This window comes from Clavelina lepadiformis, chromosome 2 (genome assembly GCF_947623445.1).
Source record: "Clavelina lepadiformis chromosome 2, kaClaLepa1.1, whole genome shotgun sequence".
Classification (NCBI taxonomy): Eukaryota; Metazoa; Chordata; class Ascidiacea; order Aplousobranchia; family Clavelinidae; genus Clavelina; species Clavelina lepadiformis.
Window position 1 is genome coordinate 20,068,985 of NC_135241.1, and position 23,614 is coordinate 20,092,598.

A 23,614-nucleotide genomic window follows, 5' to 3' on the forward strand; every position below is an offset into this window, starting at 1 on the left:
TTGTAACGTTGTTATTTGATAAACTTTCGGTTGGAGATGCGATAGCCATCGTCTACAATCTACATCCATACAGCGTTTGTAGGCATTTTGGCTTGTTTTTGCTAAAAAGGTTTGTACTATACGAAATATGCATGGCTTAAATGGTCGTAATACATAATCTAATGACGTAGAAATCTATAGTTCTAATAAAAGCTTTTGTCGTGCAATTAAGTTTTTAAGGTGGTTGGTTGAATCATCTATGCTGCACAGTACGGTTGTCTAGTCTAATGAGTAGACCTACTAAAACTGTCCTCGTCTTATGCAGAGAAGTGCAAAATGCAATCTTCGGCGGACCAGGAACGGCCCTCGTAACAGACCGAATGTTGGGATTTACTTTAGTATTAGCCAGTTCTGTAAGCATCGCAGCGGCACCAGTAACCATACGACAATTGGGGCGAGCAATCCACTAAAGTCGTTCCATGTTTTATGGGGCCGTAGAAGAGTAACTTATGGTTGTATTGCAATTGTGTCTGAGGGGAAAATCACTGCTGAAAATCCCAAGCCGTCGACACGTTTTCCTTCTAACCGTGTCGGGTCTGTTGCAACCAATGTACCTCACAACTGATGTTTGCGTTTTTTTTTAGAATATTTTACAGAATAACTTAGGTAGCGCAAACTGTGTTCGACTGTATTGTGGCCGGCATTATCATAAATTGTGCAACAGCGCAAACCATTGATTTTGCAATTTCCCTAAACGACAAAAATGATTTCACTGGTATTGTATTGTTGTAAAAACGACACCATTGTGTTCTCTGTTGACCTTTACACTATGTAACCCTAAGTGAACTACTCTAAATCAACTAAGTGTGCATCACATGGCGCAAACTAGGCTAAACACTATACTGCTGAATCAGCTGTAAAATGTGTACATTGCGCTTAATGTTCTACTAGGTTGGAATGCTTTGTCTTCTGGTCTATGCTCATCGAGGTTCTTACGTATAGATCAGTTTTTGTTTTCGTTTTGCATAAAAATTTAGGTTAAAGGCGTTTAGACAGTCTAATACACGATTGCTTGCAATTTTTAGTTAGATATCTAAGTAACGCACACACTGAGAAAATTAGATATGATGCTGAAAAGTGTTACCTTTCAAAAGCTTGTTGAATAAACCCATTTGATAACTATTTTCAAGCAGTAGCAAAAACTTTCTATTGCAACAATCTAGTGTATAACTCCGAAAGATGAAGTCCAGTGAAGATACATCGAGTACCGACGCCGCAAGTTTTCCAGCAAATGAGAGTAAACGTACTCATCACAGATGGTTGGGTTACATTTTTATGGTATCGGGCTCTCTGTGTATAGCCTTCGCCGGAATACTCTTGAAAGGAGCAAAGGAAGCGACTAAGACGCACATGTTATTCTTACGATGTATATTGCAGTACCTAATGCTTGTGCCTGTCCTAACCTACCGGAAAACTAACGTACTTGGACCGGACGTTAAAACATTTTTATGTTTGTTGGGCCGCGGTCTTTTCGGATCAGTTTCTGGCGTTTTCTTTTACTCATCGCTAAACATACTTACTTTTGGAAACGCTTTAGCCATTTTTTATACCTCGCCTGCAATGATTGGCATCCTCGCCTGTATTTGCTTAAAAGGTAAGTCTAACATACGCGAATCAATCTACTAACTCTAATAAACTTCTGTTTTGCATTTTCAGAAACGTGCAACGTTTTGAGGATAATTCTCACCATAGTGACTTTTGTTGGGCTAATGTTCGTAGTCCAACCGCCTTTTATCTTTGGTGGCACCAGTGAAGATACCGACCCCAAAGGAGCACAACTGGAAGGATGTATGATGTCATTAACTGCGGCAGTTTTGTTATCAATTGTTTATGTTATCTTAAGGAAACTCGGTCCTGGCATTCACTACACTCAGTCTTTATTTTATTATTCGAGCATAGGATGCGTGGTCGTTATTGTACAGTTGAAAATAGCAGGGGAATCCCTTATACCATGTAAACATCATCTTTTAATTCTATCTGGAAGTGCACTGCTTTCGTCACTTGGCCAAATATTCGAAACCTTGGCTTTACAGCGTGCAGATGCTGGCCCAATAGCCTCTGTTGGCACTTCGCAATTAGTATTGGCTTTTATTTTGGAGTACCTCATACTTGGCGTCACACCAAACCTGTACAGCTGCATAGGTGCAGCCTTAATTTTAATCGCTACTGTAGCACAAACTTTGGAAGCAACACGCAAAAGCACCAAGTGTTGCTCTAAATAATATCATGCTACAAAAAAGTTATTAAAATATCAGCAAAAAACATTTTCAGTGCTAAATGCCGTCCAAACGAGTAAGCCTTGTGTCGTGTCACATTCATATTGTGGTTTGATTCATATTTCCTTTTTTGTTGTACGTTTTACTGTCAGATTTGTGAACACTTACTTTCAACTATATTATGGCAAGCCGCCCTAACATAAAGCTGATGGTAACTTATTTGTAGATGTAGTTGGAAACCTGTGGTAATCGGTTAAGGTTTTCCATGATTTACATACAAAATCTTAAAATTTAGTCATAATTCTTTTCTTAGATTGGATGAGATCAAATTCCAGGAATTTGACTTGAAGAAGTTGTATGTCAATAATTCTCTACAAATAATAATTCATTAAACATTTAAAAGTTAACAGTATTGAAAAACACTTCCCACTTAAAAAATTAATGGTTACTTAAATTTTGCATTAAAAGTGGTTTTAAGTATACTAATTCTGGGGTTTCTAGAAAATGTAAAGAGATCAGACAAATGCTTTTCAGTCAAATACTTTATGCAATAATATGCACTTTAAACCGCAAAAAGTTCTGTCTGAGCTTAACAAGATAGTAAGATCTCACTTCAATATGCTGTCTTATAGGCAGGGTTACCATCGGTCTGGACTCAAAAATAAGGACGAACAGGAAACAAAAGAAGAATACTACCTTAAACAGTGCACAACAGGAGAAGGAAATCAATGTTCCAAAAATGAAAAAACCATATACTATTTGCATGTTCTCAATTTTTGTATCTGTTTGGTACAAAATGGTATACTAAAGGTATTAAAATGCCCAAAATACGAACCTCTGCCCTAAAAATAAGACGAAAATAAGAACAAATCTTAGAGATAAGGACGGTATGGCAACCCTCCTTATAGGCATGGCATTCATTTACTTGATCCACATTGACTAAACTGCAAAATGCGTAACACTGACACCTTAATTGCACTTCCTGTGTGCAAAGTATATTTGTTGTTATTACTTATTTTAAACAAAACGAAGACAATCTGCGCCAAGCTGCCTAATGTCCACACTAATCATTAGATTATGCGCCCTTTCATTGCTCTTTCTACAAAATCAAATAATAGAAAACCTGACTGGACCAAAAGTTACTACTTCGTTACAAAAAAGGTCTTTCCTTCACAACTCTGAACACACACAAGCTCTTCGAACCTCAAACTATTGTGGCAGCCATTACACATGATGATGTAACAAATACGTTCATTATGATGTCCTATAGTTGGGATAAATCAACTAACACGGATTACCAACATCTCTTTGGTGACAAAATACCACAACCTTACTGAAATACAGACATGGAAAAGTATTGCGGCCCTTAACGATCACCTCACGGACCGATAGTTGCCGACCACTGTCATGGATGATCATAACGTGTGTACAAAGTTTATATGTGTCAATTTTCCTTCGCACCTTCTGTCTTTATCTGAAACATTAAATGACATTGATTATGCAGAACTTGAAGAAGTTAATTTAATGCAATATCTGTTTGAAGTTGGCTGATGCCTAAGATTTTCTAAGTTGAATTCGCTCCCTTCAGAGAATAGGTAGACAGATGCGAGTCACAGTTAAGAGGAAATAGTCATCTCAATATAAGAATAACCTTGTAAGAAACAGACATATCAGGACCTTGAGACTTGTTCCAAGACATTACGCTGTGCTACAGAACCGGTCAGATTCACGACGATTTAAGGATAACATGCACTTTACTGACCACACCACATGCAAACTTGACCACACGACGAATGTCGCATGTGATGGTGTCAACTATACAGAATAGCACATCTTCCGATATGCTGCCTTGTAGGCATCAGATGGAGTGTAAAAAGTTGAAAACATGACAGTGAAATGTGGTTGCGTCAATTGTGGCCTGCACCGTCATAAATTGTGCAATAGCGCAAACCATTGATTTTGCAATTTCCTTAGAGACAGATATGAATTCACCGGTACTGTATTGTTGTAAAAACGACACCATCGTGTTCTCTGTTGACCTTTACACTAAGTAAACTACTCTAAATGAACTAAGTGTACATTACATGGCGCAAACTAGGCTTAACACTACTGCTGAATCAGCCGTAAAATGTGTACATTGCGCTTAATGTTCTACTAGTGTGAAATGCTTTGTCATATTGTCTGCACTCAGTGACGTTTATATGTAGACAAGTTTTTATTTTACATAAAATGTTAGGTTAAAGGCGTTAGAGAATTTAATGCGTAATGGCAATTGCAACTTGAATACCTAACTTATGCACACTGTAAAGAAAGGTAAAAATGTTGTCTTATCAAGAGCTGTTTACATGTGGGGCCTACTGTACAAGGAGTAGAAATGTGAATGGCAACGAGCTAGTGTTTACTTGTAGCTAAAAAGCACAACCGATAAGGTGAAAGATGAAGTCCAGTCAAGCCACATCGAGTGACGAGGCCGCAAGTTTTCCGGCGAATGAGAGTAAACGTACTCATCAGAGATGGTTGGGTTATGTTTTTGTTTTATTGAGCTGCCTGTGTGTTTCCTTTGCCGGGATACTCTTGAAAGGATCAACGGGAGCGACTAAGACTCACATGATATTGTTACGATGTATAATGCAGTACATTTTGCTTGTGCCTGTCCTAACCTACCGGAAAACTAACGTACTTGGATCAGACATTAAAACATTCCTTTGTTTGGTGGGCCGCGGTCTGTTTGGATCACTTGCTAGCGTTTTCTTTTACTTGTCGTTGGACACACTTACTTTTGGAAACGCTTTGGCTATTTTTTATACCTCTCCAGCAATGATTGGCATCCTTGCCTGTATTTGCTTAAAAGGTAAGTCTTATGTACACGAGTCAATCTGTACTCTATTACGTTATACTAAGTCTAATAAGCTTCTGTTTTGCATCTTCAGAAACGTGCAACGTTTTAAGGATAATTCTCACAATAGTGATTTTTGTTGGGCTAATGTTCGTAGTCCAACCGCCTTTTATTTTCGGCGGTACCAGTGAAGATACCGACGCCAAAGGAGCACAACTGGAAGGATGTATGATGTCATTAACTGCGGCAGTTTTGCAATCACTTGTTTATGTTATCTTAAGGAAACTCGGTCCTGGCATTCACTACTCTCAGTCTTTATTTTACTATTCAAACATAGGATGCGTGGTCGTTATTGTACAGTTGAAAATATCAGGGGAATCGCTTATACCATGTAGACATCATCTTTTAATTTTATCTGGAAGTGCACTGCTTCTGTTACTTGGCCAAATATTCGAAACCTTGGCTTTACAGCGTGAACGTGCAGGGCCAATAGCCTCTGTTAGCACTTTTCAATTAGTATTGGCTTTTATTTTGGAGTACTTAATACTTGGCGTCACACCAAGTTTGTACAGCTGCATAGGGGCAGCCTTAATTTTAATCGCCACTGTGGCGCAAACTTTGGAAGCAACATACAAAAGCACTAAGTGTTGCTCTAAGTAATATCATCAAGAAGTTTCAGCACGCCAGCAAATATTGTCTTCAGTGCTAAATGCCGTCCAAGTGAATAAGCTTTGTGTCGTATCCTATTCATATAAACTAATGCTTCCACTTTTATTAAACGATGCAGATTTGTGAAGACCCTAGAGTTTTAACTTTCAGGTATGTTATGGCACGAAGCTGATGATTACTGGTTACGTATTTGGTTACTTATTTGCGGTTAAAGTGAGGGGCAAGTCCAAAAATTAAGTTGGCCTTAAATCAAACAGTAGTTTTCGGATATACAAGCAGTATCGCCATAAATAAAGTGGCAAAAAACGCAAATTCATGGCGTTATAATGGCGAGATGTGGCTTCTTATTACGTCACAATCACAGAAACAATATAGCTGACTCAGATATTTGGATCAAATATGAATCAAACGCTTTGTGTGGCTGCCATGTAAATAGTAATAGTAATGTACAATAAAAATATTTTGCATTAAATAAGCCTAAACTAGCTTACCAGTGGAGTATATGTAATGGTTAATGTAAACTTTATTGTAAAGGCTAACCTGCAGTACAATTCATTCTTGGCTCTAGCCTTGCTCTGAAACGCCGTCTTAACCAAAAGAGCGTGTGCTGCAGCCAGCTGTTTTCCAGTAGCAACCTGCTATTGCTTGCTACTCAGTGACTGACAGGCCTGCTGACCAGCAGTTTTGTTTTTCAGCAAAGTGAGCAGCTGATGTAGATTTTAGGAATAAATGTTTGTCTAAACCTGGATCTGAAATTTTTTTAGCGTCGACTAATAAGTAACAAGCGATCACTGGCAAGTATAGAATTCATATTAAACCCAGAGTCAGCATGTAAATTGTAAACAGATACATCTTTCGTCCACAGTGGGCATCATAAGTCTTTCAAATAGAATATAGTTTTTGGAAAAGAATGTAGGGGAGGGTGGGGTAAAGCGGACCACCTAAGGCAGTGCTTCTCAACCTTTTTTTGCCGCAACCCAAATATTAAACGTAAATTAATAGCGATGCTGAGGCGACCCAATTTTTTTACCCAAAAATTGGGTTTTGACAAATATTTTGCCTTGACTCGAACGTAGCTAATCTAAAGTCTCACAGCAAATATAATCAACACCATGCTTCTTCACTTGTGTTTCCGTAACAATGCAGTATGACGTCAACCGCCAGTCAATATGCAGTGAATAGAGTAAGGTACTCAGTTATCGAACGGCTTTGTGGACTAGTTTAATTGGCGACGGCGACCCAAACCAACCAAATGGCCACCCAGGGGTTGAGAAGCACTGACCTAAGGCTTAATCGTTACAATTCACTGATTTCACCAAAACATTTGACTTGTTTGTTTTGAGAGTTAACTCTAAGGTATTTCGCTACTTTTTGAAGTGCCCATTTATTGTTTGCTTGCTTTCTTACATAAAATCTTTTTGATTTAAAAGCACCTCCAATAGCCCACTTTACCCCACATGTGTGGGGTAAAATGGACCACCGTAAGTTTTGAGTAAACAAGGCAATTTGTTCCACATCACAATCAATTTATTTACAAATTGTCATCATAAGCGAAGTAGTTATGAAAGTAATCGCAGTTCACCATCAATTTTTAAAAACACAATTCACAAATAAAGTTGTCATCCTCTTCATTACACCCAGAGCAGGCTTCATGCGCCCATCGCATGCATTTGGAGCACTGGATCCACCCATCATTCTCGGATGATTTGGAATACAATTCGTTGCAGTAAAAGCATTCTGCATCTACGTTGTTATCGCTTTCATCGACTGTGTCCTTCTGCTGCATTGATGACCTGGAAACCTTAGCTTTCTTCATAGAACGCTTTTTCGATGAACTTGTTTTACTGCTGGTGCCAGATACCGCGGATTGGCTACGATTCGTTGCAGCCAACTGCTTCTTGTATGGTGAACTGGTTAAAATAGCAGTTGCACCTCTCTTAGACTTCCTCTTTTGGCGAGTGTGAGCTGCTTTCGGCATAGGAAGCACTTCAACAGGACTTATAATTGTGAAACTGGAATTTGCATCTTCAGGAGATGACGGTTGGACTACATTTATTGGCTGTGCAGGTAACGATTCAGGCATCTCGGGAAGACCAGCCGCATCGAAGCCAATATTTCTGCCATCACACAAGTCAATGCTAGTTGAACTAACATTAACGGAGTAAGATTCGGTGTTGGTTGGAACAAGATCAATAGGAATATTAGTAACATCCGATGGAGCAACCACTGGTCCACTTTACCCCCACCCCTTGGTTACTATTATTTTGGCTGTTGGCCAAATTTCGGCTAGTCAGTAAGCGGAATGAACCTATGTAATGCGTACGTGATACAGTAAAACTCCTTTCTACCATTCAACCAAACTTCTACCTTATGCATGTAAAATAAAATCTAAGATACAAGACATACCTTTCAATAGATCAGAGAGTACAAAAAACGAATTCCGTGCCTTTTCTTGCCTTCTTTTCCACGTAACCTCGAATAATGGCGCCTGCAACCACGTAATGTCATGCTTCACTAAACTTAGTGGTATCCGTGCGGTTAAAAAACTTTATTAAGAAAAAAAGAGGGTTGTGCCACTTTAACGACACGAACGAATGCTGAATCTATTCGTACTAGAACCAAACAATAAAATTTTATCCAAAAGTTATCTAGTCTTTGTTTCTTACATGACGTAATCGATAAATAAATCGCTTTGTTTCAAAAAATAATGTTTTAAAAGACGATTAAAGAAGCGCGAACCCGGACTCTATTTCAGCTTCATCAGAAAACTAGATCATCATTTTTTACCAAAGTCAGTAACTTTATAAGTAACACTATTCCAGGTTCGCCATTCTTAGCGTTCGTGTTCACCCGAATCTTTAGTCATTAAGCATATTGTTTTCAAATTGTGAAGTCATAAAGACCGCCAATTTTGGCAAAAACTGCTTAACCACTTCATAGTATTAAAAATCCTTTCACCAGTATAATTACTGGCAAAAACTCTTTGATTTAAAGCCAAGTTATTTTGGACTGTTTCATTTTGTTGTGCTTCATTAGCGACGCCGACTTCCACAGGACTTTCGTTGCCCAGAAGGGTTTAACCGTCTGCGAACCGGCGTAGGGCATTTCCACTAAACTCTGTACAAATGGGGAGCGGCAAACCCGGCGACTTGTGAGTTTGGCGCCGAAAAATAGACCGCCAAGGCCGGCTGCTTTATCTGCCATGTTTCCCCCGGAAGTTCATGGCCTGCGAGTTGTGGATGATAGCACGACCCAGTGACTGCTCGACTCAGGCCCCGGTATCTACAACCCGGGGAGCAGAATAACAACCGGCTCATACTAAAAAGCCTGGGGTCCTTTGCCGACATAAGCAAGTACCGAGGTCATGAAAATTGTAATAACGTATGTCTTCGTTAGCCAAATAGCAATGAAGGATAGTACAGTATTTTGTCCGAATATTAATGTTGTTATTTAAGGCGTCTTGAGGGACTGAAACAGCATTATAACTTTCCCCAACGTTCTCTTAATTTATGCTTGTGAAACTACAACAGAAAATTATTTAAGTAAAATAAGAAACAGGATATAGTTTGGCACTCTTAAAGTTAACTTTATATTTTTCGACAGGAGCTTTCGCAAGCGTAAGCTTGCTTCTTCCGGTGTGCTGTACAAAAATGATTTTTCACAGTACACCGTAAGAAAGCTCGTGTCAAAAAATGTAAAGTTAACCTTAAGAGTGCCAAACTATATCCTGTTTCTTATTTTACTTTAAGATTTAGTTAACACGGTTCAGACAATATCAAGAAAATTATCAGTTATTCTTCATTATCAGATAACATGGCAGTGGGTGGAGTCGACTTCAGTAAACGATGCTGCTGTTATGAAACGTTTAGATGCTAAACGTTTCATAATCCATTTTCTAACCTGTTTATGAGCGCTTGTCTTTGTGTTTGCTTTGTTACAAATACCACATGATAGCGGTTTGTGACTGTAACTTAATAAAAAAAATGTTACATTTATGAAAACAAAGATACAAAAATTGTAATAAAGCCACAATAACCTACTAGCTATACTGGTGTGTTTTCACTATGTCGCCGGAGTAGTTGGTTAGAGTAAGCAGGTATAATGCAACAGGCTTGAAAATTTTACTCATACTTAAGTATGTAACATACTTCAACGCAGCGATAAACGCTTTTGATTGCAAAGTTGTGTGCTGTCATGATATCAGAATAACTTCGACGCAGGACCTAGTCATAGCAGGTTGCAAGCGTACGGTATACCAGTTACTTCCGTTTGTTTATCTCAAAAATCGTTTTTTCCTTCTAATTTGCATTGTATTTTTAAAACATTATACAATGTTAACCACATTTTTACAAAGCGAGGCCTCACTAAGGTTTAGTCTCAGTTTATGGTCACTTTTCGATTTGGGATTTTTTCAAGAGAACTGAAAAGGGCGCTTGGTTATTTGTATTCGTAATATATATAAGCGTCGTAATAAGCAGGACAAATGTTTTTGAGATGTTTATGATATCTGCAAGGGATATAAAGCTCTATTGTCTGCAATAATAATTATAAATAAAAAACTTGCAATTTTTCTAAACTTCGAAGTATTTACTATAATAATTAATCAATATAGTTTTTATTTAGAAATAAAATATTTCGAAATGTACAATACGTTGATATACTACCAGACCGAACACGCTATTTTTAGTATCTATGGTGATCGTATTCAGACTTGAATGGTTATTCCATCTCACAATTCGGCGAAATTAAGCAGGCTACCATGTACCATTTTAATCCACAAGATATTTTCAGTACGCAACGTTTTTAGAAGCTCTATAAAATTAAAACATATCTGGTTGTTTGAAATTCCATTATACAACAAGCAAAAACTTGCAGTGACGAGACGTATAAGTTATAGGTCGATGATAAAATATAACAAAATTAATTATATTTCGTTGGGAAAAATTGGTGCAAAAAAGTTTCCGTCAAGTATGTGCGCTAAATAAAAAATTTAATTTTTATGGAAATCATAACTGCATTTATTTCATTTTGTAGCTACGTGTGTTTGCTTGCATTTCAAACGAAAACAATAGATCAAAAACAGCGCAATGCTTAATACTGTGGAAAAAAACACAAACTTCTCTCAAGGAGCAGGGATCAGTTATCAAACAGTCCAATGTTTTCAATGTGTTCAACATGATGATCCTGACACGAGTAAGCAGGCGCAAGCAGCTATTTCAATTATCATATGCATTGTCGGACTACTTGGAAACTTGTTGGCTCTTTTTGTAATATTGGTTTTGAAAGAATACAAGAAATCGGTCACACATTGGTAAGTAAAATATATTCAACTTATTTCTGTTTATAGCTGCCAGGTTTAAGCGCAATTAAAGCTCTTTGCTATATTTAAAAAGATGATGAAATGATGATTACAGCTTATAAGTCTACATCTTATATTGCTTGAGAGGTTTATGGAGCTATAGCTACCCTATTATGTTATTGTATTTTTATAAAGGTACGTGCTTCAATTGGCGATTGCTGATACACTTTTCCTCATCAGTCTTCCCTTCAATGTCATTCAGGGAGTGGACGGAAAATGGTTGTACCCGGAATGGATGTGCAAAGGAAAAGAAACCGTCCTTTTCATTAATTATTACGCATCCATTTTCTTTCTCATGGTAGGTTTTTCTTTGAGATAATTTACGTCAAGTTTGATAGTTATTAGTTAAAATGTAAGTTTGTAACATGCTTACGTCAAAAAATATGTGTAATGACAAATTCTTCATCATTTACTTTCAGATAATGAGCATCGATCGCTACATCGCTGTGTGCCATCCTTACTCGAACAGACTACAGAATCTTAGGACCTCGAAACCAGCCTTGGTCGTTAGTTCTGTCACTTGGGCCGTTGCCATTCTCATCACAATACCCGTAATGCTTTATAGCGCAAAAGTTGGAACTTATCCAGATTGCCTTTGCACGTAAGTATGTATAACTGCTTATTTGTAAGTCTAAAATCTAAATAACTGAATTTCATATTTGTTTTCTGTAGCAGGAATGAAATATGATTCAAACTAAAACGCTATATAACAAGCGAAATGTTGGTTTGAGTTTTGTATTTATAAGAATAGCACATAGCATTGAAACTTCTACAACGGATATCTAATGTCAAAATTTATAATTTATGATTTAATATATGCAAAAATATACCGCTCATAAGTATTGCTAAAATTTTCTGTAAACAGTTACAAGTTTCCCAAACCTAGCCCATTTGAAGAGTGCTTACAAAAAGAGCAAAACCCGGAAACGTGCTCTTATCTTTTAGAACTAGAGGGGAAACCCCACAACGGAGAAAAACACTGCAGGTACAATTGCATATACATTGCCGGACAAATGCATTAAAAAATAGATTTCAAAGCCCAAATATTGAACCATTATATGCCAAAATGCATATAGAACATATCCGGAAGATGACTATTATGATTATGACTACTATGACGACGAGAATTACGTCGAGAATTACAACGGTTATGGATCTGAAGATGATTCAGAGTACACAGTGTGCAGTTACAGCGATCAACCATTTGGATGGAGAGTGTTCCTCATCTTTAACTTCACTGTTATGTATTTGTTGCCAACTTTAGTAAGTTTTCACTGGACAGTTTTTAATCCTTTCGGAAGTTGGTTTACGTTTATGCAATAAACTATGCGACCCCTAGCGCTGCTAATTTAAAGGTGCACCATGTGTGACGTGCGTATATGACGTGTAAACTTTGCTTTTTTCAGGTACTGTCAGTTTTTTATGGTCTAATAATCCACAAACTGTATTCACAAAATCTCCTTATTACGAACGAATCCGGGAAAAAAAGCAACGCCACTGTGCGCCAGGAAAAAGATCGTCGACGAGTCACGACAATGTGCGCCACCCTGGTTATTTCGTTTGTTTTCTGCTGGATTATTTTTCACGTCGATCATATTGCTAAAGTAGTTGGCATACATGTTCGAAAGGATCAGGTAAAATTTACATATTAGATATTATATTGCTATTTTCAGTTGTGACCTTCTACCGAAGTACTATATAACCAATAATCCAATCAGGTATTATAATTATTCGCTATATACAGTGGTTTTCGATGTATTCACAACATCACAATTATAACATGGCATCTTGGTGTTGTACTATGCTGTAATGTTATATGATCGTCGATCAAACGGTTAAGCAATCCAGGTTCGCAACTCTGCGGCGCTGATTGATAGTGTCTAATTTCTTTGTGCAAGGCAAATACAGACGAAACACATTTTATTTAGTGCTGCGTGCTCCCATTGAATAGTAGGCTTGTAGTAGTAAAATAGTAGTAAAACTAGAATAGTAGTAAAACTTGTGCAAAAACAAACTAAAACTCCAGAGAAAAATATATGAGCCTACACACAGACTTTACCATATTTCGCTGCTATGTCGTGCTAAAAGTAATATAAGTCAGCAGACGTAATCATAACTGCAACTATATAGAGAAAGTGGTAATAGTGAAATTTAAGGATTTATTTTCAGTGTAAACGTGACAACTTTAACTTTCAGGATGACGTTTGCAAGATTCTTCCAGTAGTTGGTACAACTCTTGCCTACTTTAACTCAGCGTTAAACCCGTACCTTTACAATTTTATGGGGACAAACTTTTCGAAGAAATGGCAGTAAGTTTTTTGTCATGAGAACATAAAAATACTGAAATTTTCTTTTGAACCGATTAACCCAAAGGAATGAACCACGTTAGCACAATTGCTGCAACATTGAACGATGAGCACACTGGTGCAAAAATGTACTAATTTCTCGATTAGTGCATTTTAAATATTGGTCCAAACTTTGAAGGCTATCATGTTATGTCACGTTTCAATCTTTCTTTCAGTTTCATTAAATACCTTCGTACAGCTTTATTTAATACTTCGCATACTGCCGTTTTAATTTTTATGTTCTGATATTCTTCTATGTATAAAGGCTATTGAAAGAAACTCGCGGTATCCGGCAATTTATCTCCAAAGCAAGCCAAAAACAAGATGAGGATTCAACAAAGAAAACAGGAATCGTTAAAAAGTCATCAAACCTTACATCGAACAAGAACTCTGCAACAGATAATGCAGATCCAATAAAACCACAGCAAGGTATAATGGGAAATGCATAGTATTGTGTGCCACTAAGTTTTCACCAGTGAAGCGGTCAAACAGTGGGTGGCTTTTTCCGAGAAAATTCCCAAATTTGTCGACAAAGTCTGCATGTCAAGAGCTTTGAAGCCTTGAACTTGCATCAAACACTGGAAATTCGTGCTTTTGCAGTGACAGGGTTGTGTGGAAAATTATTGAAAATATGGACATAGTGCAATTGCCATGGTTACACATTAGTTTAAAACTTTGCTTTTTGCTGCAACGTAATAGCCTATAACAAAATATAATAATGACGAATGAATAAAAACATCTTTATATAATGCAGTACACACTTATACCAATCAATTAATGCAATGAAAACGCTAAAACCGATTTTCTACTCAGGTCACACTTCCACAAAATTATTAAGCTCCGCTTCCAAGTCAAGTCGAGATCCTCAGCAGGGGCAAGAGACAAAAGTTGAAGAGGAAAACTCATACAACAACTTGCTCGCAGAAGATGTTATCTATGATGTTCCGCCGATTAACTCTCCGCAAGAGAATATCATCGCGTCCGCACAATGAAATGAACACTTATGTTTGGCGAGTCTGCAGTTAACCATCAACCACAAAGAGATTTATTCAATAGCTTAACTTTGTGTAGCTTACTGTACACTCTATATGTATGTTTTGTTCAGCGCTCCATGGTGGCGTCTGTTCAAACAATGTGCTGGGTTACTAACCGGAAAATAACCGATAAGTTAGACAGAAAAGTGGAAAGCTAGTAAAAGCGTATCAGTGGCTCGCAATCAAAAACTCTTTTGTTAATGACATAATTAACATCGTGAAAAAATAGCAACATACAAGCTTTGATGAAATCCAGTCAAAATTGAAACGTCGCATCGAGGAAAACGTTTTGTTCGGAATTTTTGATAGGGCGCGTTCAAATACAAACATTTGGCTTCATTGAGGACACAAACAACGAACTAAAACATCACTATGGTATTTTAAATCTCGATGCAATGTGACTTGTAATGAAATTAGATTATATTATTATACATTAGATTGTTCGAGATTAGATTCAGCAAGAAAACATGCGTTTAATCAAGTTATATTACGGAAACAGCCTTACACTCAAATACATCTATTCCAAGTAAACTAAAAAAAACGTAATTAGCAAAAATAAAAACAATAGGTTTAACCCTTGAGTATATGAAATCATTCAAGGCGTGTTTACCGAGTGTATTAGTTCGAATACACACAGTGATTGATTGCAAAATTTGCACCTTCGGTCAAGGCAATTAAGGAGAAAGCACTTATTAGTCGATAGTGCATTCGAGGCTCTTTTTTAAGGTCTCATCAAAGCAACACAATGATTGATTAGGCCGATTAGAAGCTGTACATTAATTAGAGTGCAGTAGTTTAAGTAAATGAGACAATTTGCTTAATGTTGATTTTAAAACATAGTTTTACTATAGTCGCGTTTGTCTTTGGGTATCATCGCAGAAAAAATACTAACGATCCTGTGAAGGACCTTTTGATAAGGCACCTTTAGGCAAGTATAATGACGATAACCATTTAGGGTTTCTCACACCCGAAGTCTCATTAAGTCCGGTATCATCTTGGTCAAAACCTTATCGGAGCAAAGTCACCCTTAAATAAAAAGAAATCAAGGGAAGAGAAATCATTTCAGTTACGACAACCTTATCAGTCGGTCCCATTAAAATAGCCAAAACACGTCATTGGTTTGAAAGTGCTGCAACAGACAAGAACAATTCAAATGTGACGTAAGGGTCAGTTTGAAACTTGAAGGTTACGTATAGCGACAGAGAAGCATATATGATGTATTCAGGGCCCAGTTTAGCATCACACAAAACCAGCAGGGTATTAGTAGAAAACATGAGTATTTTTTAGCAGCCTACACGTTCAAAGTAAGTCACCAGAATATGATCATACAAATATTTTAGCTTAAGCTATGTCTACAAGCCTGAATGCATATACAATTATTTTTGTAGATTTTAAAAATGACAAAACGCTTGTTCGTTAGATCTATGTAAAATTACGCGTTATCAAAGAAATATCTATGCAAAACTTTTAAGAAAACCGCGATCCACGGCGGTTCCGGTAACACATTGCAAAAAAATGATATTGCCCGAAACGTTGTAGATCGTTGTTGGTTTTTAATAAAACACGCCACGTACCGATTTTGCAATCAGTCATAATAGAAACCTAAATAAACTTAGCAAACCAGTCAATCATAAAAACTATTGTTTCTTTCATCATTTCAAAAGCTTATGACATCGTCTAATTATTCTTCAAACATACTTTTGGTTTAATTCTTATATTATTCTAATATTCTTTTCTTAATTCAAGAAAGATGTAAACTCCCTTCAAAGGTGAGTGTTATGATCTAGGGTCGATATGTCCATATTTATACCTTAATATGAGCCACACATAGAAGTACTTAAACGTTTTAAAACATCAAAAAAATCAAACTACACAGTCGTGTTATTTCTGTGCATATAGTAACTAACCTGGATCAATAAAGTCAATACCAAATATTTCTTCTAGGCTACCGGCTTTCCTTTGATTGGATATATCAACCTCGGCGAATAGTCATGTAGGAACATTTTTTAATTGTTTGCTGATTTCTCGTTGCAACGTAAAACGATCGTGGGTCGATAGTAATTTTTCATTAGAGCAGCACACAAACCTTTGGCAGCGAAGATTCTTTTTAAAGACCAAGCAATCAATATTAAAGTTCTCTCCGAGTTATAAAATATAGTGCGACGGAAGCGAACAGATCGACTTGCGTGTTACAGAAAAAGGACACGCGACCTTATAAAGTTAACGAGAGTAGCATGCGTCCTGAAGGTGGAGAGTTTTTTAATCCAAAAAACAGCGAGTATATCATAAACGACAAGGAATATGGAATAGGATGTCTATCTGTACAACATTGATTGATACTGGAAGGGAGGCTGATTTACAAAAGAAAATATGTGTAATGTTTGGGCAAAGCTGTTTTGGGTCTTGCACTGAAGCAAAGATTAGATTATGTTATTGGCAAGTCATAGATCTCGGCGGTGGCAGACGTGCTGAAAGCGTGAGGTCTGGAGAAGTGTAAGGGAGTAATTTAAATCCTAGGAGCTATAGGCATACTGTTGTCGATGTTAAAACTAGGCTAAGCAGGGCCATGATTGCCCGGGTAACGGTTGCTCAAATCGAACAAGAAATTCAATGTAACACACTGTGTAATGGCAACTATAGACGATAAAAAAGCAAGAACTGGAACATATGAATTATTCATGGCCCCGACTAGAAAGCAGTCTCATATGCTCGAGCCAATTCGACATATAACGAAAACATGAAAAGAACATGAGATTGACCTCACGAAACACACTGTTTGTATCAAAGATATTTAAACATGTATTGGACAAGTCGACGAGGGCAATTAAGTTGAATTGACGCCGATTTTGTTACAGAAATCTGTGACGGTAAAAAGTCACATTACGGTAAATATTTCGAAGGGAAACTGTAAATCAAATTCAGGTCGAGGTAAAACGACCCGTTGCGTTTGTAATTAAGACTGCAGCTAATCTTTAGCCATCTTTATATTTGACCAGTCACGTTTAGCTTAAAGGGAACCTTGGCGTAGGCTACAATTTTAATTTTCTTACTTCTTTAATTAATTTAGAAAAATAATTGTGTCAGAAAACAATAAGTTATTCTTAAAAACACAAGTTATAAACAACAAGAGAAGAAACCGCACGTAGGTATAAGCTTATTTCTTAACGCTCTTCTGTTCCGGGCCATAAAGCTTCTAAGTCTTGAAACTGCTTATAGAAAGGTCGCTCTGTTTTGCACACGTAGTCCATATCGATTGTAGCAACTTCTAATGAAGCACGAAGTCAATCAGAAGCTCGTAAAGGATTCTTACGGGGAGTAGTTGTCATGAGTTATTCTTTTGACTTTGTCAGGGGCGGCTTGTGCCACCTTGAAAAGACATTACGACCGGAAAAAAGTCAGTTTATTACCGAAAAGCCTAAAGATAGACCAATTTATGCATGAAACCATCACTGCATGATTAACTTAGTTGATGAAAACGCCTTTCAGAGCTAGTTTCAGGGGATTGGAATATAAAGTCGTGTGGCTCGAAATACAAAATAGCATTGTGTGGATAAAACTAAAACCAGCCTCATGTATTGATTTCCCACTAGAGGAAGAGAGCTAAAGTTAGAAGGGAAGATGGATTTGTAGAAGCAACATGGCAAAGCGATAAAGCACCAATTTTCCGTGAAACGTGGATCTGACGCATCGATATTTGCTAAAGATATTTAGAGTAAAATTATTCACTGCTTATATATAGCCCTCAATAAAAACTAGCTCTTACAATGACATTTCAGAGTTACTAGAGAACTTTTAAGCAAGAAAGTCGTTTTGTAAACCTATATAAAATGGAAGGTTATGTCTCATGCATAGACAACAAAGAATAACTAACTTCAAATATTAAAAAATTATGTTTCAGACTGTGTATAGGCATATACGTATAAAATTAAGGGTGGGAATCCGAATTCATAGACTTCAACATTTGATAAGTGGTCAAAAATGTCTTGGCATTTTGTGGAAAGATGGCTGCAAAAGGTATGTCTTACAACCGTAGTTTATTTAATCAACATAATGTACCGTATTTTACGTTTTTTCATTAACTAATGCCATCATTGTGGTTGACCCTGTCAGTTACACTTGGTTTAAACGATAGTATGCCGTATAGAGGTTTCTTAAAAGTTATATTAAATCCGTTTAGGCGCAGTCGCTGACCCCGGCAAAACTTAAAATTCCCGCAACCTCTTTTTCTTATTCAGGTCAATCAGCATTCGACCTTAATCGGAAAGTTCTGGATAACTTTTCTCATCGTTTTCCGGATTGTGGTTGTCTCCAGTGTTGGAGACAGGGTCTATTCAGATGAACAGAGCGAATTTAAATGCAATACCCTGCAGGTGTTGTTTTCACAATATCTTATTATTGGTATAGACGTCACAATAAAGTAAAAAATCCTTTACCAAAGTATTTATGTTTTGAAAAACGCTCCTTGTACTTACAGTATTATGGTAGGAACGCGTCTACTTTAAAAATAGTTTCCTTAAAATGTGGGAATGCGACAATGCGGTTTTAATTAAGCTACTAATTTGATGAGTAAAGCACCCTAAAATTTCATTTTTTCAAATGCATGGGTTAGCTTGACGACATACACGGCGACAGTTTCTCATATTTTGTCTCCCCCGACTACATTAACAAGAATTATTATCATTTATTAATGAATACGGCGAATACTTTCAAAACCTTAAATCGATTATTGTCGGTGCTTCAAAATAATGGAATCGTGCGGACCCTCCGACAAACTCCCACAGGAAAGTGACAACGAACTTCTTCTCCATTCAGACTTCCTTTATGAAATTGTGTTTTGTCATAAAATTTTACAACGACCAAAACTAGCCCTCATCCTTTTTGTGTTGATAACCTTTTTAAGAGGAGTATGTGACAAAATAAAATTTTCTCTTTGTCAAAATCAGAATAAAGCAATAGACCTGTCTACTGACAGGTGAAATCAGTGGAAAAGCTCGAAATCGGTTTTGTCTTTGTAACAAATTTACTGGTTCATGTCAGAATATCAAATAGTTTTAGTATGAATTGTGGAAGGGCGAAACGCTTACCGTAATAAACATGACGAAATCCCTAAAGGCAAAAAACGCCGAAACTTTTTCATCATGTTTTAAAATTTTCATCCGATTTTGACGTGATTTACACAGGTCGGTTGTCCGAACGTCTGTTTCAACAAGTTTTCGCCGATATCCCACATCCGTTTCTGGTCATTTCAAATCATCATGGTCACCACGCCCTCCATTATTTTCATCGTGTATTCTGGGCACAAGGCCAAGAAGAAGTCGCAGTCGAACAAAGAAAAATCGTCAGTAAGCGGGCCAACACCTTCACCGGCAAGTATATATGGAACGCTTACAAGCGCCACTACCTCATGAAATTATACCTCGATTTAAGCTCAAGCAAATGTCTGAAAAACTATTCACGAAAACGTACCCAATTACACATAATAACTTGTAGATGAAAAATTGTATCTATAATTGAGAGTTGAGTTCTGCGCGTCAAGTAATTAAAAATTTTCGGAGATTAGATCATAAAAATTCTCGCACCAAGACTCAAATTTCCACGTGAAAGATTCCAATATGACGAAGTGAAGTTGAAACCGATCATCGGTTCAACGTCATTTTATTCAGAACAGCATTTTGCTTTCAATCAACGTACGTCGATAGTTAAAGATACCAAAAGGTTAAACAAGATACATTCACTTCAGGGTATTGGGTTACTTCCAAAAATCGATTTTTCTCACGTCATTTTAACTTTATTTCAGCTACAATAGCGGTTTTTTTGGCCTGCATAGATCGAAATCAAAAGACAGCCGGCGATTGGTGCAACGCGCGTGAAAAAATATATACTTAGATCGATTTCGAGTGACAAATTCAGTCGTGGCTTGGCATTGATTTTTAAGTAAATTTTGCATTTAATTCAATACAGACAAATTGAACCGCTTCGGATTTGCAATCAGGAAGCCCGCTCCTGTTTTGTATAGCGAGCGGCGCGCAGTTAAGTAATTTGCCGTTGCAACCAAAATTAAACACCGATCGATTGATTGAGGAAGAATGATGAAGCTGTGCAGAGAATCAATCCTAAAGTCGACTTCACATGCATTTCATATTTGCATTTTACCTCACTTGTTTGTGCCACACTCACCTTTTCTTTTTTGTGTCCAGAGTATACCTGTGAGAGGGCGACAAAACTCTCGACAAATCTCATCCTTTTATTAATCCAAACAGGTTTTTATTTTTAGACAAAGAAAGGCGAGGGAGGAGCAGCGGCTGACGATGACAAACCCAAACGAAAAAAGTAAACACATTTCATAATTAATTACCAAATTGTGAGCTTCATAACTACCCGGCCATTTACACCTGCCCAGATCCCAGATGTTACGACCTAACTCCCTGGCAGCTCCGCACGAAGCGGAAAGGGCCAAAGCAAGACAATCTGTTATCCAGGAGATGTTCGGTGACGACAAGGCGTCATTCACGCAACACTACATCCTTTACATTTTGTCTGTGGTCTTGAGAACCGGTGTTGAAGTACTTTTTATATTTTTGCAGGTTGGTTGAGTTTAATGTGGTGGTTTGTGGAAAAGTTTAAATGGTGTTCTATAGCCGGGCTATGGCAATGTCGTCATAATGTTAACTTGCTGAAATCGCATAATTGACCGTGGTTCAGGGCGTTTGCTTGATATTTTTTTCGAGGAACCTAACAATAAGAAATGTTTTTTAAAACGTCTCATAAAATATTCATTGCTTATTAAATAATTTCCCACGAGAAATTTAATATAAAGTGCTTCCTGGTACGATAGAGTGCAAAAATTGGAAAATAATAAGCAAGTGTGAAAACGTTTTACTTGGACGGAAACTATTAAAAAGCCGTTTTGTCCAAACCAAACGACGTAAACTAATTGTTGAAGTTTCAGAATCATAATTAGTGTAGTATCTTCCAGCAGAATGAATAGCATTCAGCGACATCTTCGTAATTACGATATACCGATACAATTACATGGTAATTACTATTCGTTACAATCGACGATACATTTACTTAATTAGTACAGGGTGTACCAATGCATACCCGGCAAGTTAAAAGAGTACGTGGGAGTTCGATTCGCAAAAAACATTGCAACCTTATTACATCAGAAATGGAAATGACCTTTTTCAAAACGATAAAATTTTACTGTGTTTAGCGCAATGCCGCTCTGTGACGTAGCGCTTTTCTTCTGGAACAATAAAAGGAAAGAAGCCACTTTAAACACTCCCTCCCGGTCTTTGAAAATAAATTTCTATAAACACCTTATGATGTTAGCAATGGCTCCTAGAACCGAATCATCTCCCGCGCTATAACTTAGAATATATAAAACTGTACGGGCTACAGCGGCGCCGAGGTATCGATTTACAAAATCCATTTTCTGATTAAACCTTACGGTAGCCAAAAGTTTTAGTGTTGCTTTTTTTCAGTATCAACTCTTCGGCTTCCATATAGCTGAGCTCTACAAGTGTCGGGCATCCCCTTGCCCTAACGAAGTTGACTGCTTCGTGTCACGTCCGAAAGAAAAGACTATATTTTTATGGTTTATGTTTGTAATCGCCGCTATCTGCTTGGGGCTCAATATCGGAGAGCTATATTATCTTATATGGCAGGTGAGTTGTCATCTTTTTTCTGTGCACACGACAGAAAATAATACAGATTCACTCTAACAACAGCCTCAGTCCATTCCTAACTTTCATATCATTGCATGCTTGTTAGTTCGGGATACGAAAAACCAAACTTGAACGGAGAAGGCGAAGGCTTCGAAGGATGACAGGACCAGAGGCGAAGGGAATGCATTTGGCGGATGCAGAGATACTGGACGGAGGTGTCTTCAATCAAGCGGCAGCTCCGCCTCCCTCGTATGGAGGAGCAATGAATATTCCGGAAATTGATGCCATAGAGCTCGTGCCAACTACGGGGGGCCCAGGGCACCCGATAGCGATGTCCTTCAGTTTGGACGACGCTATACTCCCTGATCACTTAATCCCCCATAAAATGTACCCTGGGTACGGTGGAGACTTCCCAAGTCAAGGTGGATCTTCAAGAAGTAACAACCCGGCGTTTCCGCAGCCTGTGGAGGTTACGTTAGCAGAACAGCCTTACCTAGCACCCACCGGCAATTCTAGAAAAGACAAAGGGAAAAACGACTATTATGACTATGTATGATGTAAAAGGTTGACAGCGTCAAACAAGATCAAGCTTAAAACGAAGCATCCGTTTCCACTCCCTTCCCGCTTGCTTTCATAAGAAAAATAAAGGCTTGATTATTCAGTTCTTGCTCGCCCGTTCAGGTTACAACAAATACCTCTACAGCCACCTGGCGGGAAGATATTCCTGCCTGCAGATATAGTCCATGACGCCTGTGAGCGGCATTTCTGTGTTCTGTTAACACGAAGTTCAGCATATTTGCTTATTTTCAATCGTGTCGCTTGCGTTGGCAATCAATGTTTTTCATCAGTTTAATCGTTTTCCAAATAATTGCTAACGCGTTGTCATTTGTCGTTTCTGCCTATTCAGCCTCACTTTGCGCTCATTAATCACTAACTTTTAGAATGGGAACCGTATTACAAATGCAGAGGTAAATAAAAAAGCTTCGATTTTCTGCCTGACGTCTAATGCACCGTCAGTGTGCCTTTTTTAATAGATAACACTTAGTTTGGGCGGTGATGAATACCTGACGACGCAATCCAAAGTACAAGGATTTTAACTAAAAGTTATTACGTATGACTACAGTAAATCAAAGTTGTTCATTAAAATCTATCTTGTCGTCATTCGGACTAACGGTTCACTTAAAGATTCAATGAAATAATAACACGCTTACCGACTTTTTCATATCTCTAATGACAAAAGATTTTATTAAAATTCCCTGTGAAACCTGCAACCTAGAAAAGAAACCTTCACGTTGAGGTGTTTTACCAACAACAGAAAGATTGTCAAGTTTTCATATTGTGGAATGAAATCAATTGTTGTTATTGCATCAATTGTGAAAGCAAAAAGAATTTGTGCTGACACACCACATACTATACCGAAGAGTTTTCACTGAAGGTAAACCTACATTA

At 37.6% G+C, this 23,614-nt stretch overlaps 3 protein-coding genes across 3 annotated transcripts; all 3 read left to right on the top strand.

The window, feature by feature from the left end:
* The first annotated feature begins 505 nt into the window (after positions 1-505).
* LOC143446032 (solute carrier family 35 member G1-like) lies at positions 506-2,549 on the top strand. The gene is made up of 2 exons (XM_076945478.1): positions 506-1,633; positions 1,696-2,549. The coding sequence occupies exons 1-2, from the start codon at positions 1,219-1,221 to the stop codon at positions 2,259-2,261; spliced, it is 981 nt and encodes a 326-aa protein (XP_076801593.1). The 5' UTR covers positions 506-1,218; the 3' UTR covers positions 2,262-2,549.
* An 8,249-nt stretch (positions 2,550-10,798) lies between these two features.
* On the top strand, positions 10,799-14,656 carry LOC143445966 (somatostatin receptor type 2-like). The gene is made up of 9 exons (XM_076945391.1): positions 10,799-11,071; positions 11,255-11,417; positions 11,539-11,720; positions 11,985-12,104; positions 12,196-12,382; positions 12,526-12,753; positions 13,316-13,428; positions 13,730-13,893; positions 14,278-14,656. Exons 1-9 carry the CDS (start codon positions 10,848-10,850, stop codon positions 14,454-14,456), a joined length of 1,560 nt encoding a protein of 519 aa, XP_076801506.1. The 5' UTR covers positions 10,799-10,847; the 3' UTR covers positions 14,457-14,656.
* Positions 14,657-18,389: 3,733 nt separating this feature from the next.
* LOC143445999 (gap junction delta-2 protein-like) lies at positions 18,390-23,161 on the top strand. Its single transcript, XM_076945431.1, has 7 exons — positions 18,390-18,512; positions 18,734-18,868; positions 19,679-19,864; positions 20,773-20,828; positions 20,899-21,082; positions 21,983-22,165; positions 22,272-23,161. The coding sequence occupies exons 1-7, from the start codon at positions 18,477-18,479 to the stop codon at positions 22,719-22,721; spliced, it is 1,230 nt and encodes a 409-aa protein (XP_076801546.1). The 5' UTR covers positions 18,390-18,476; the 3' UTR covers positions 22,722-23,161.
* Positions 23,162-23,614: the final 453 nt, after the last annotated feature.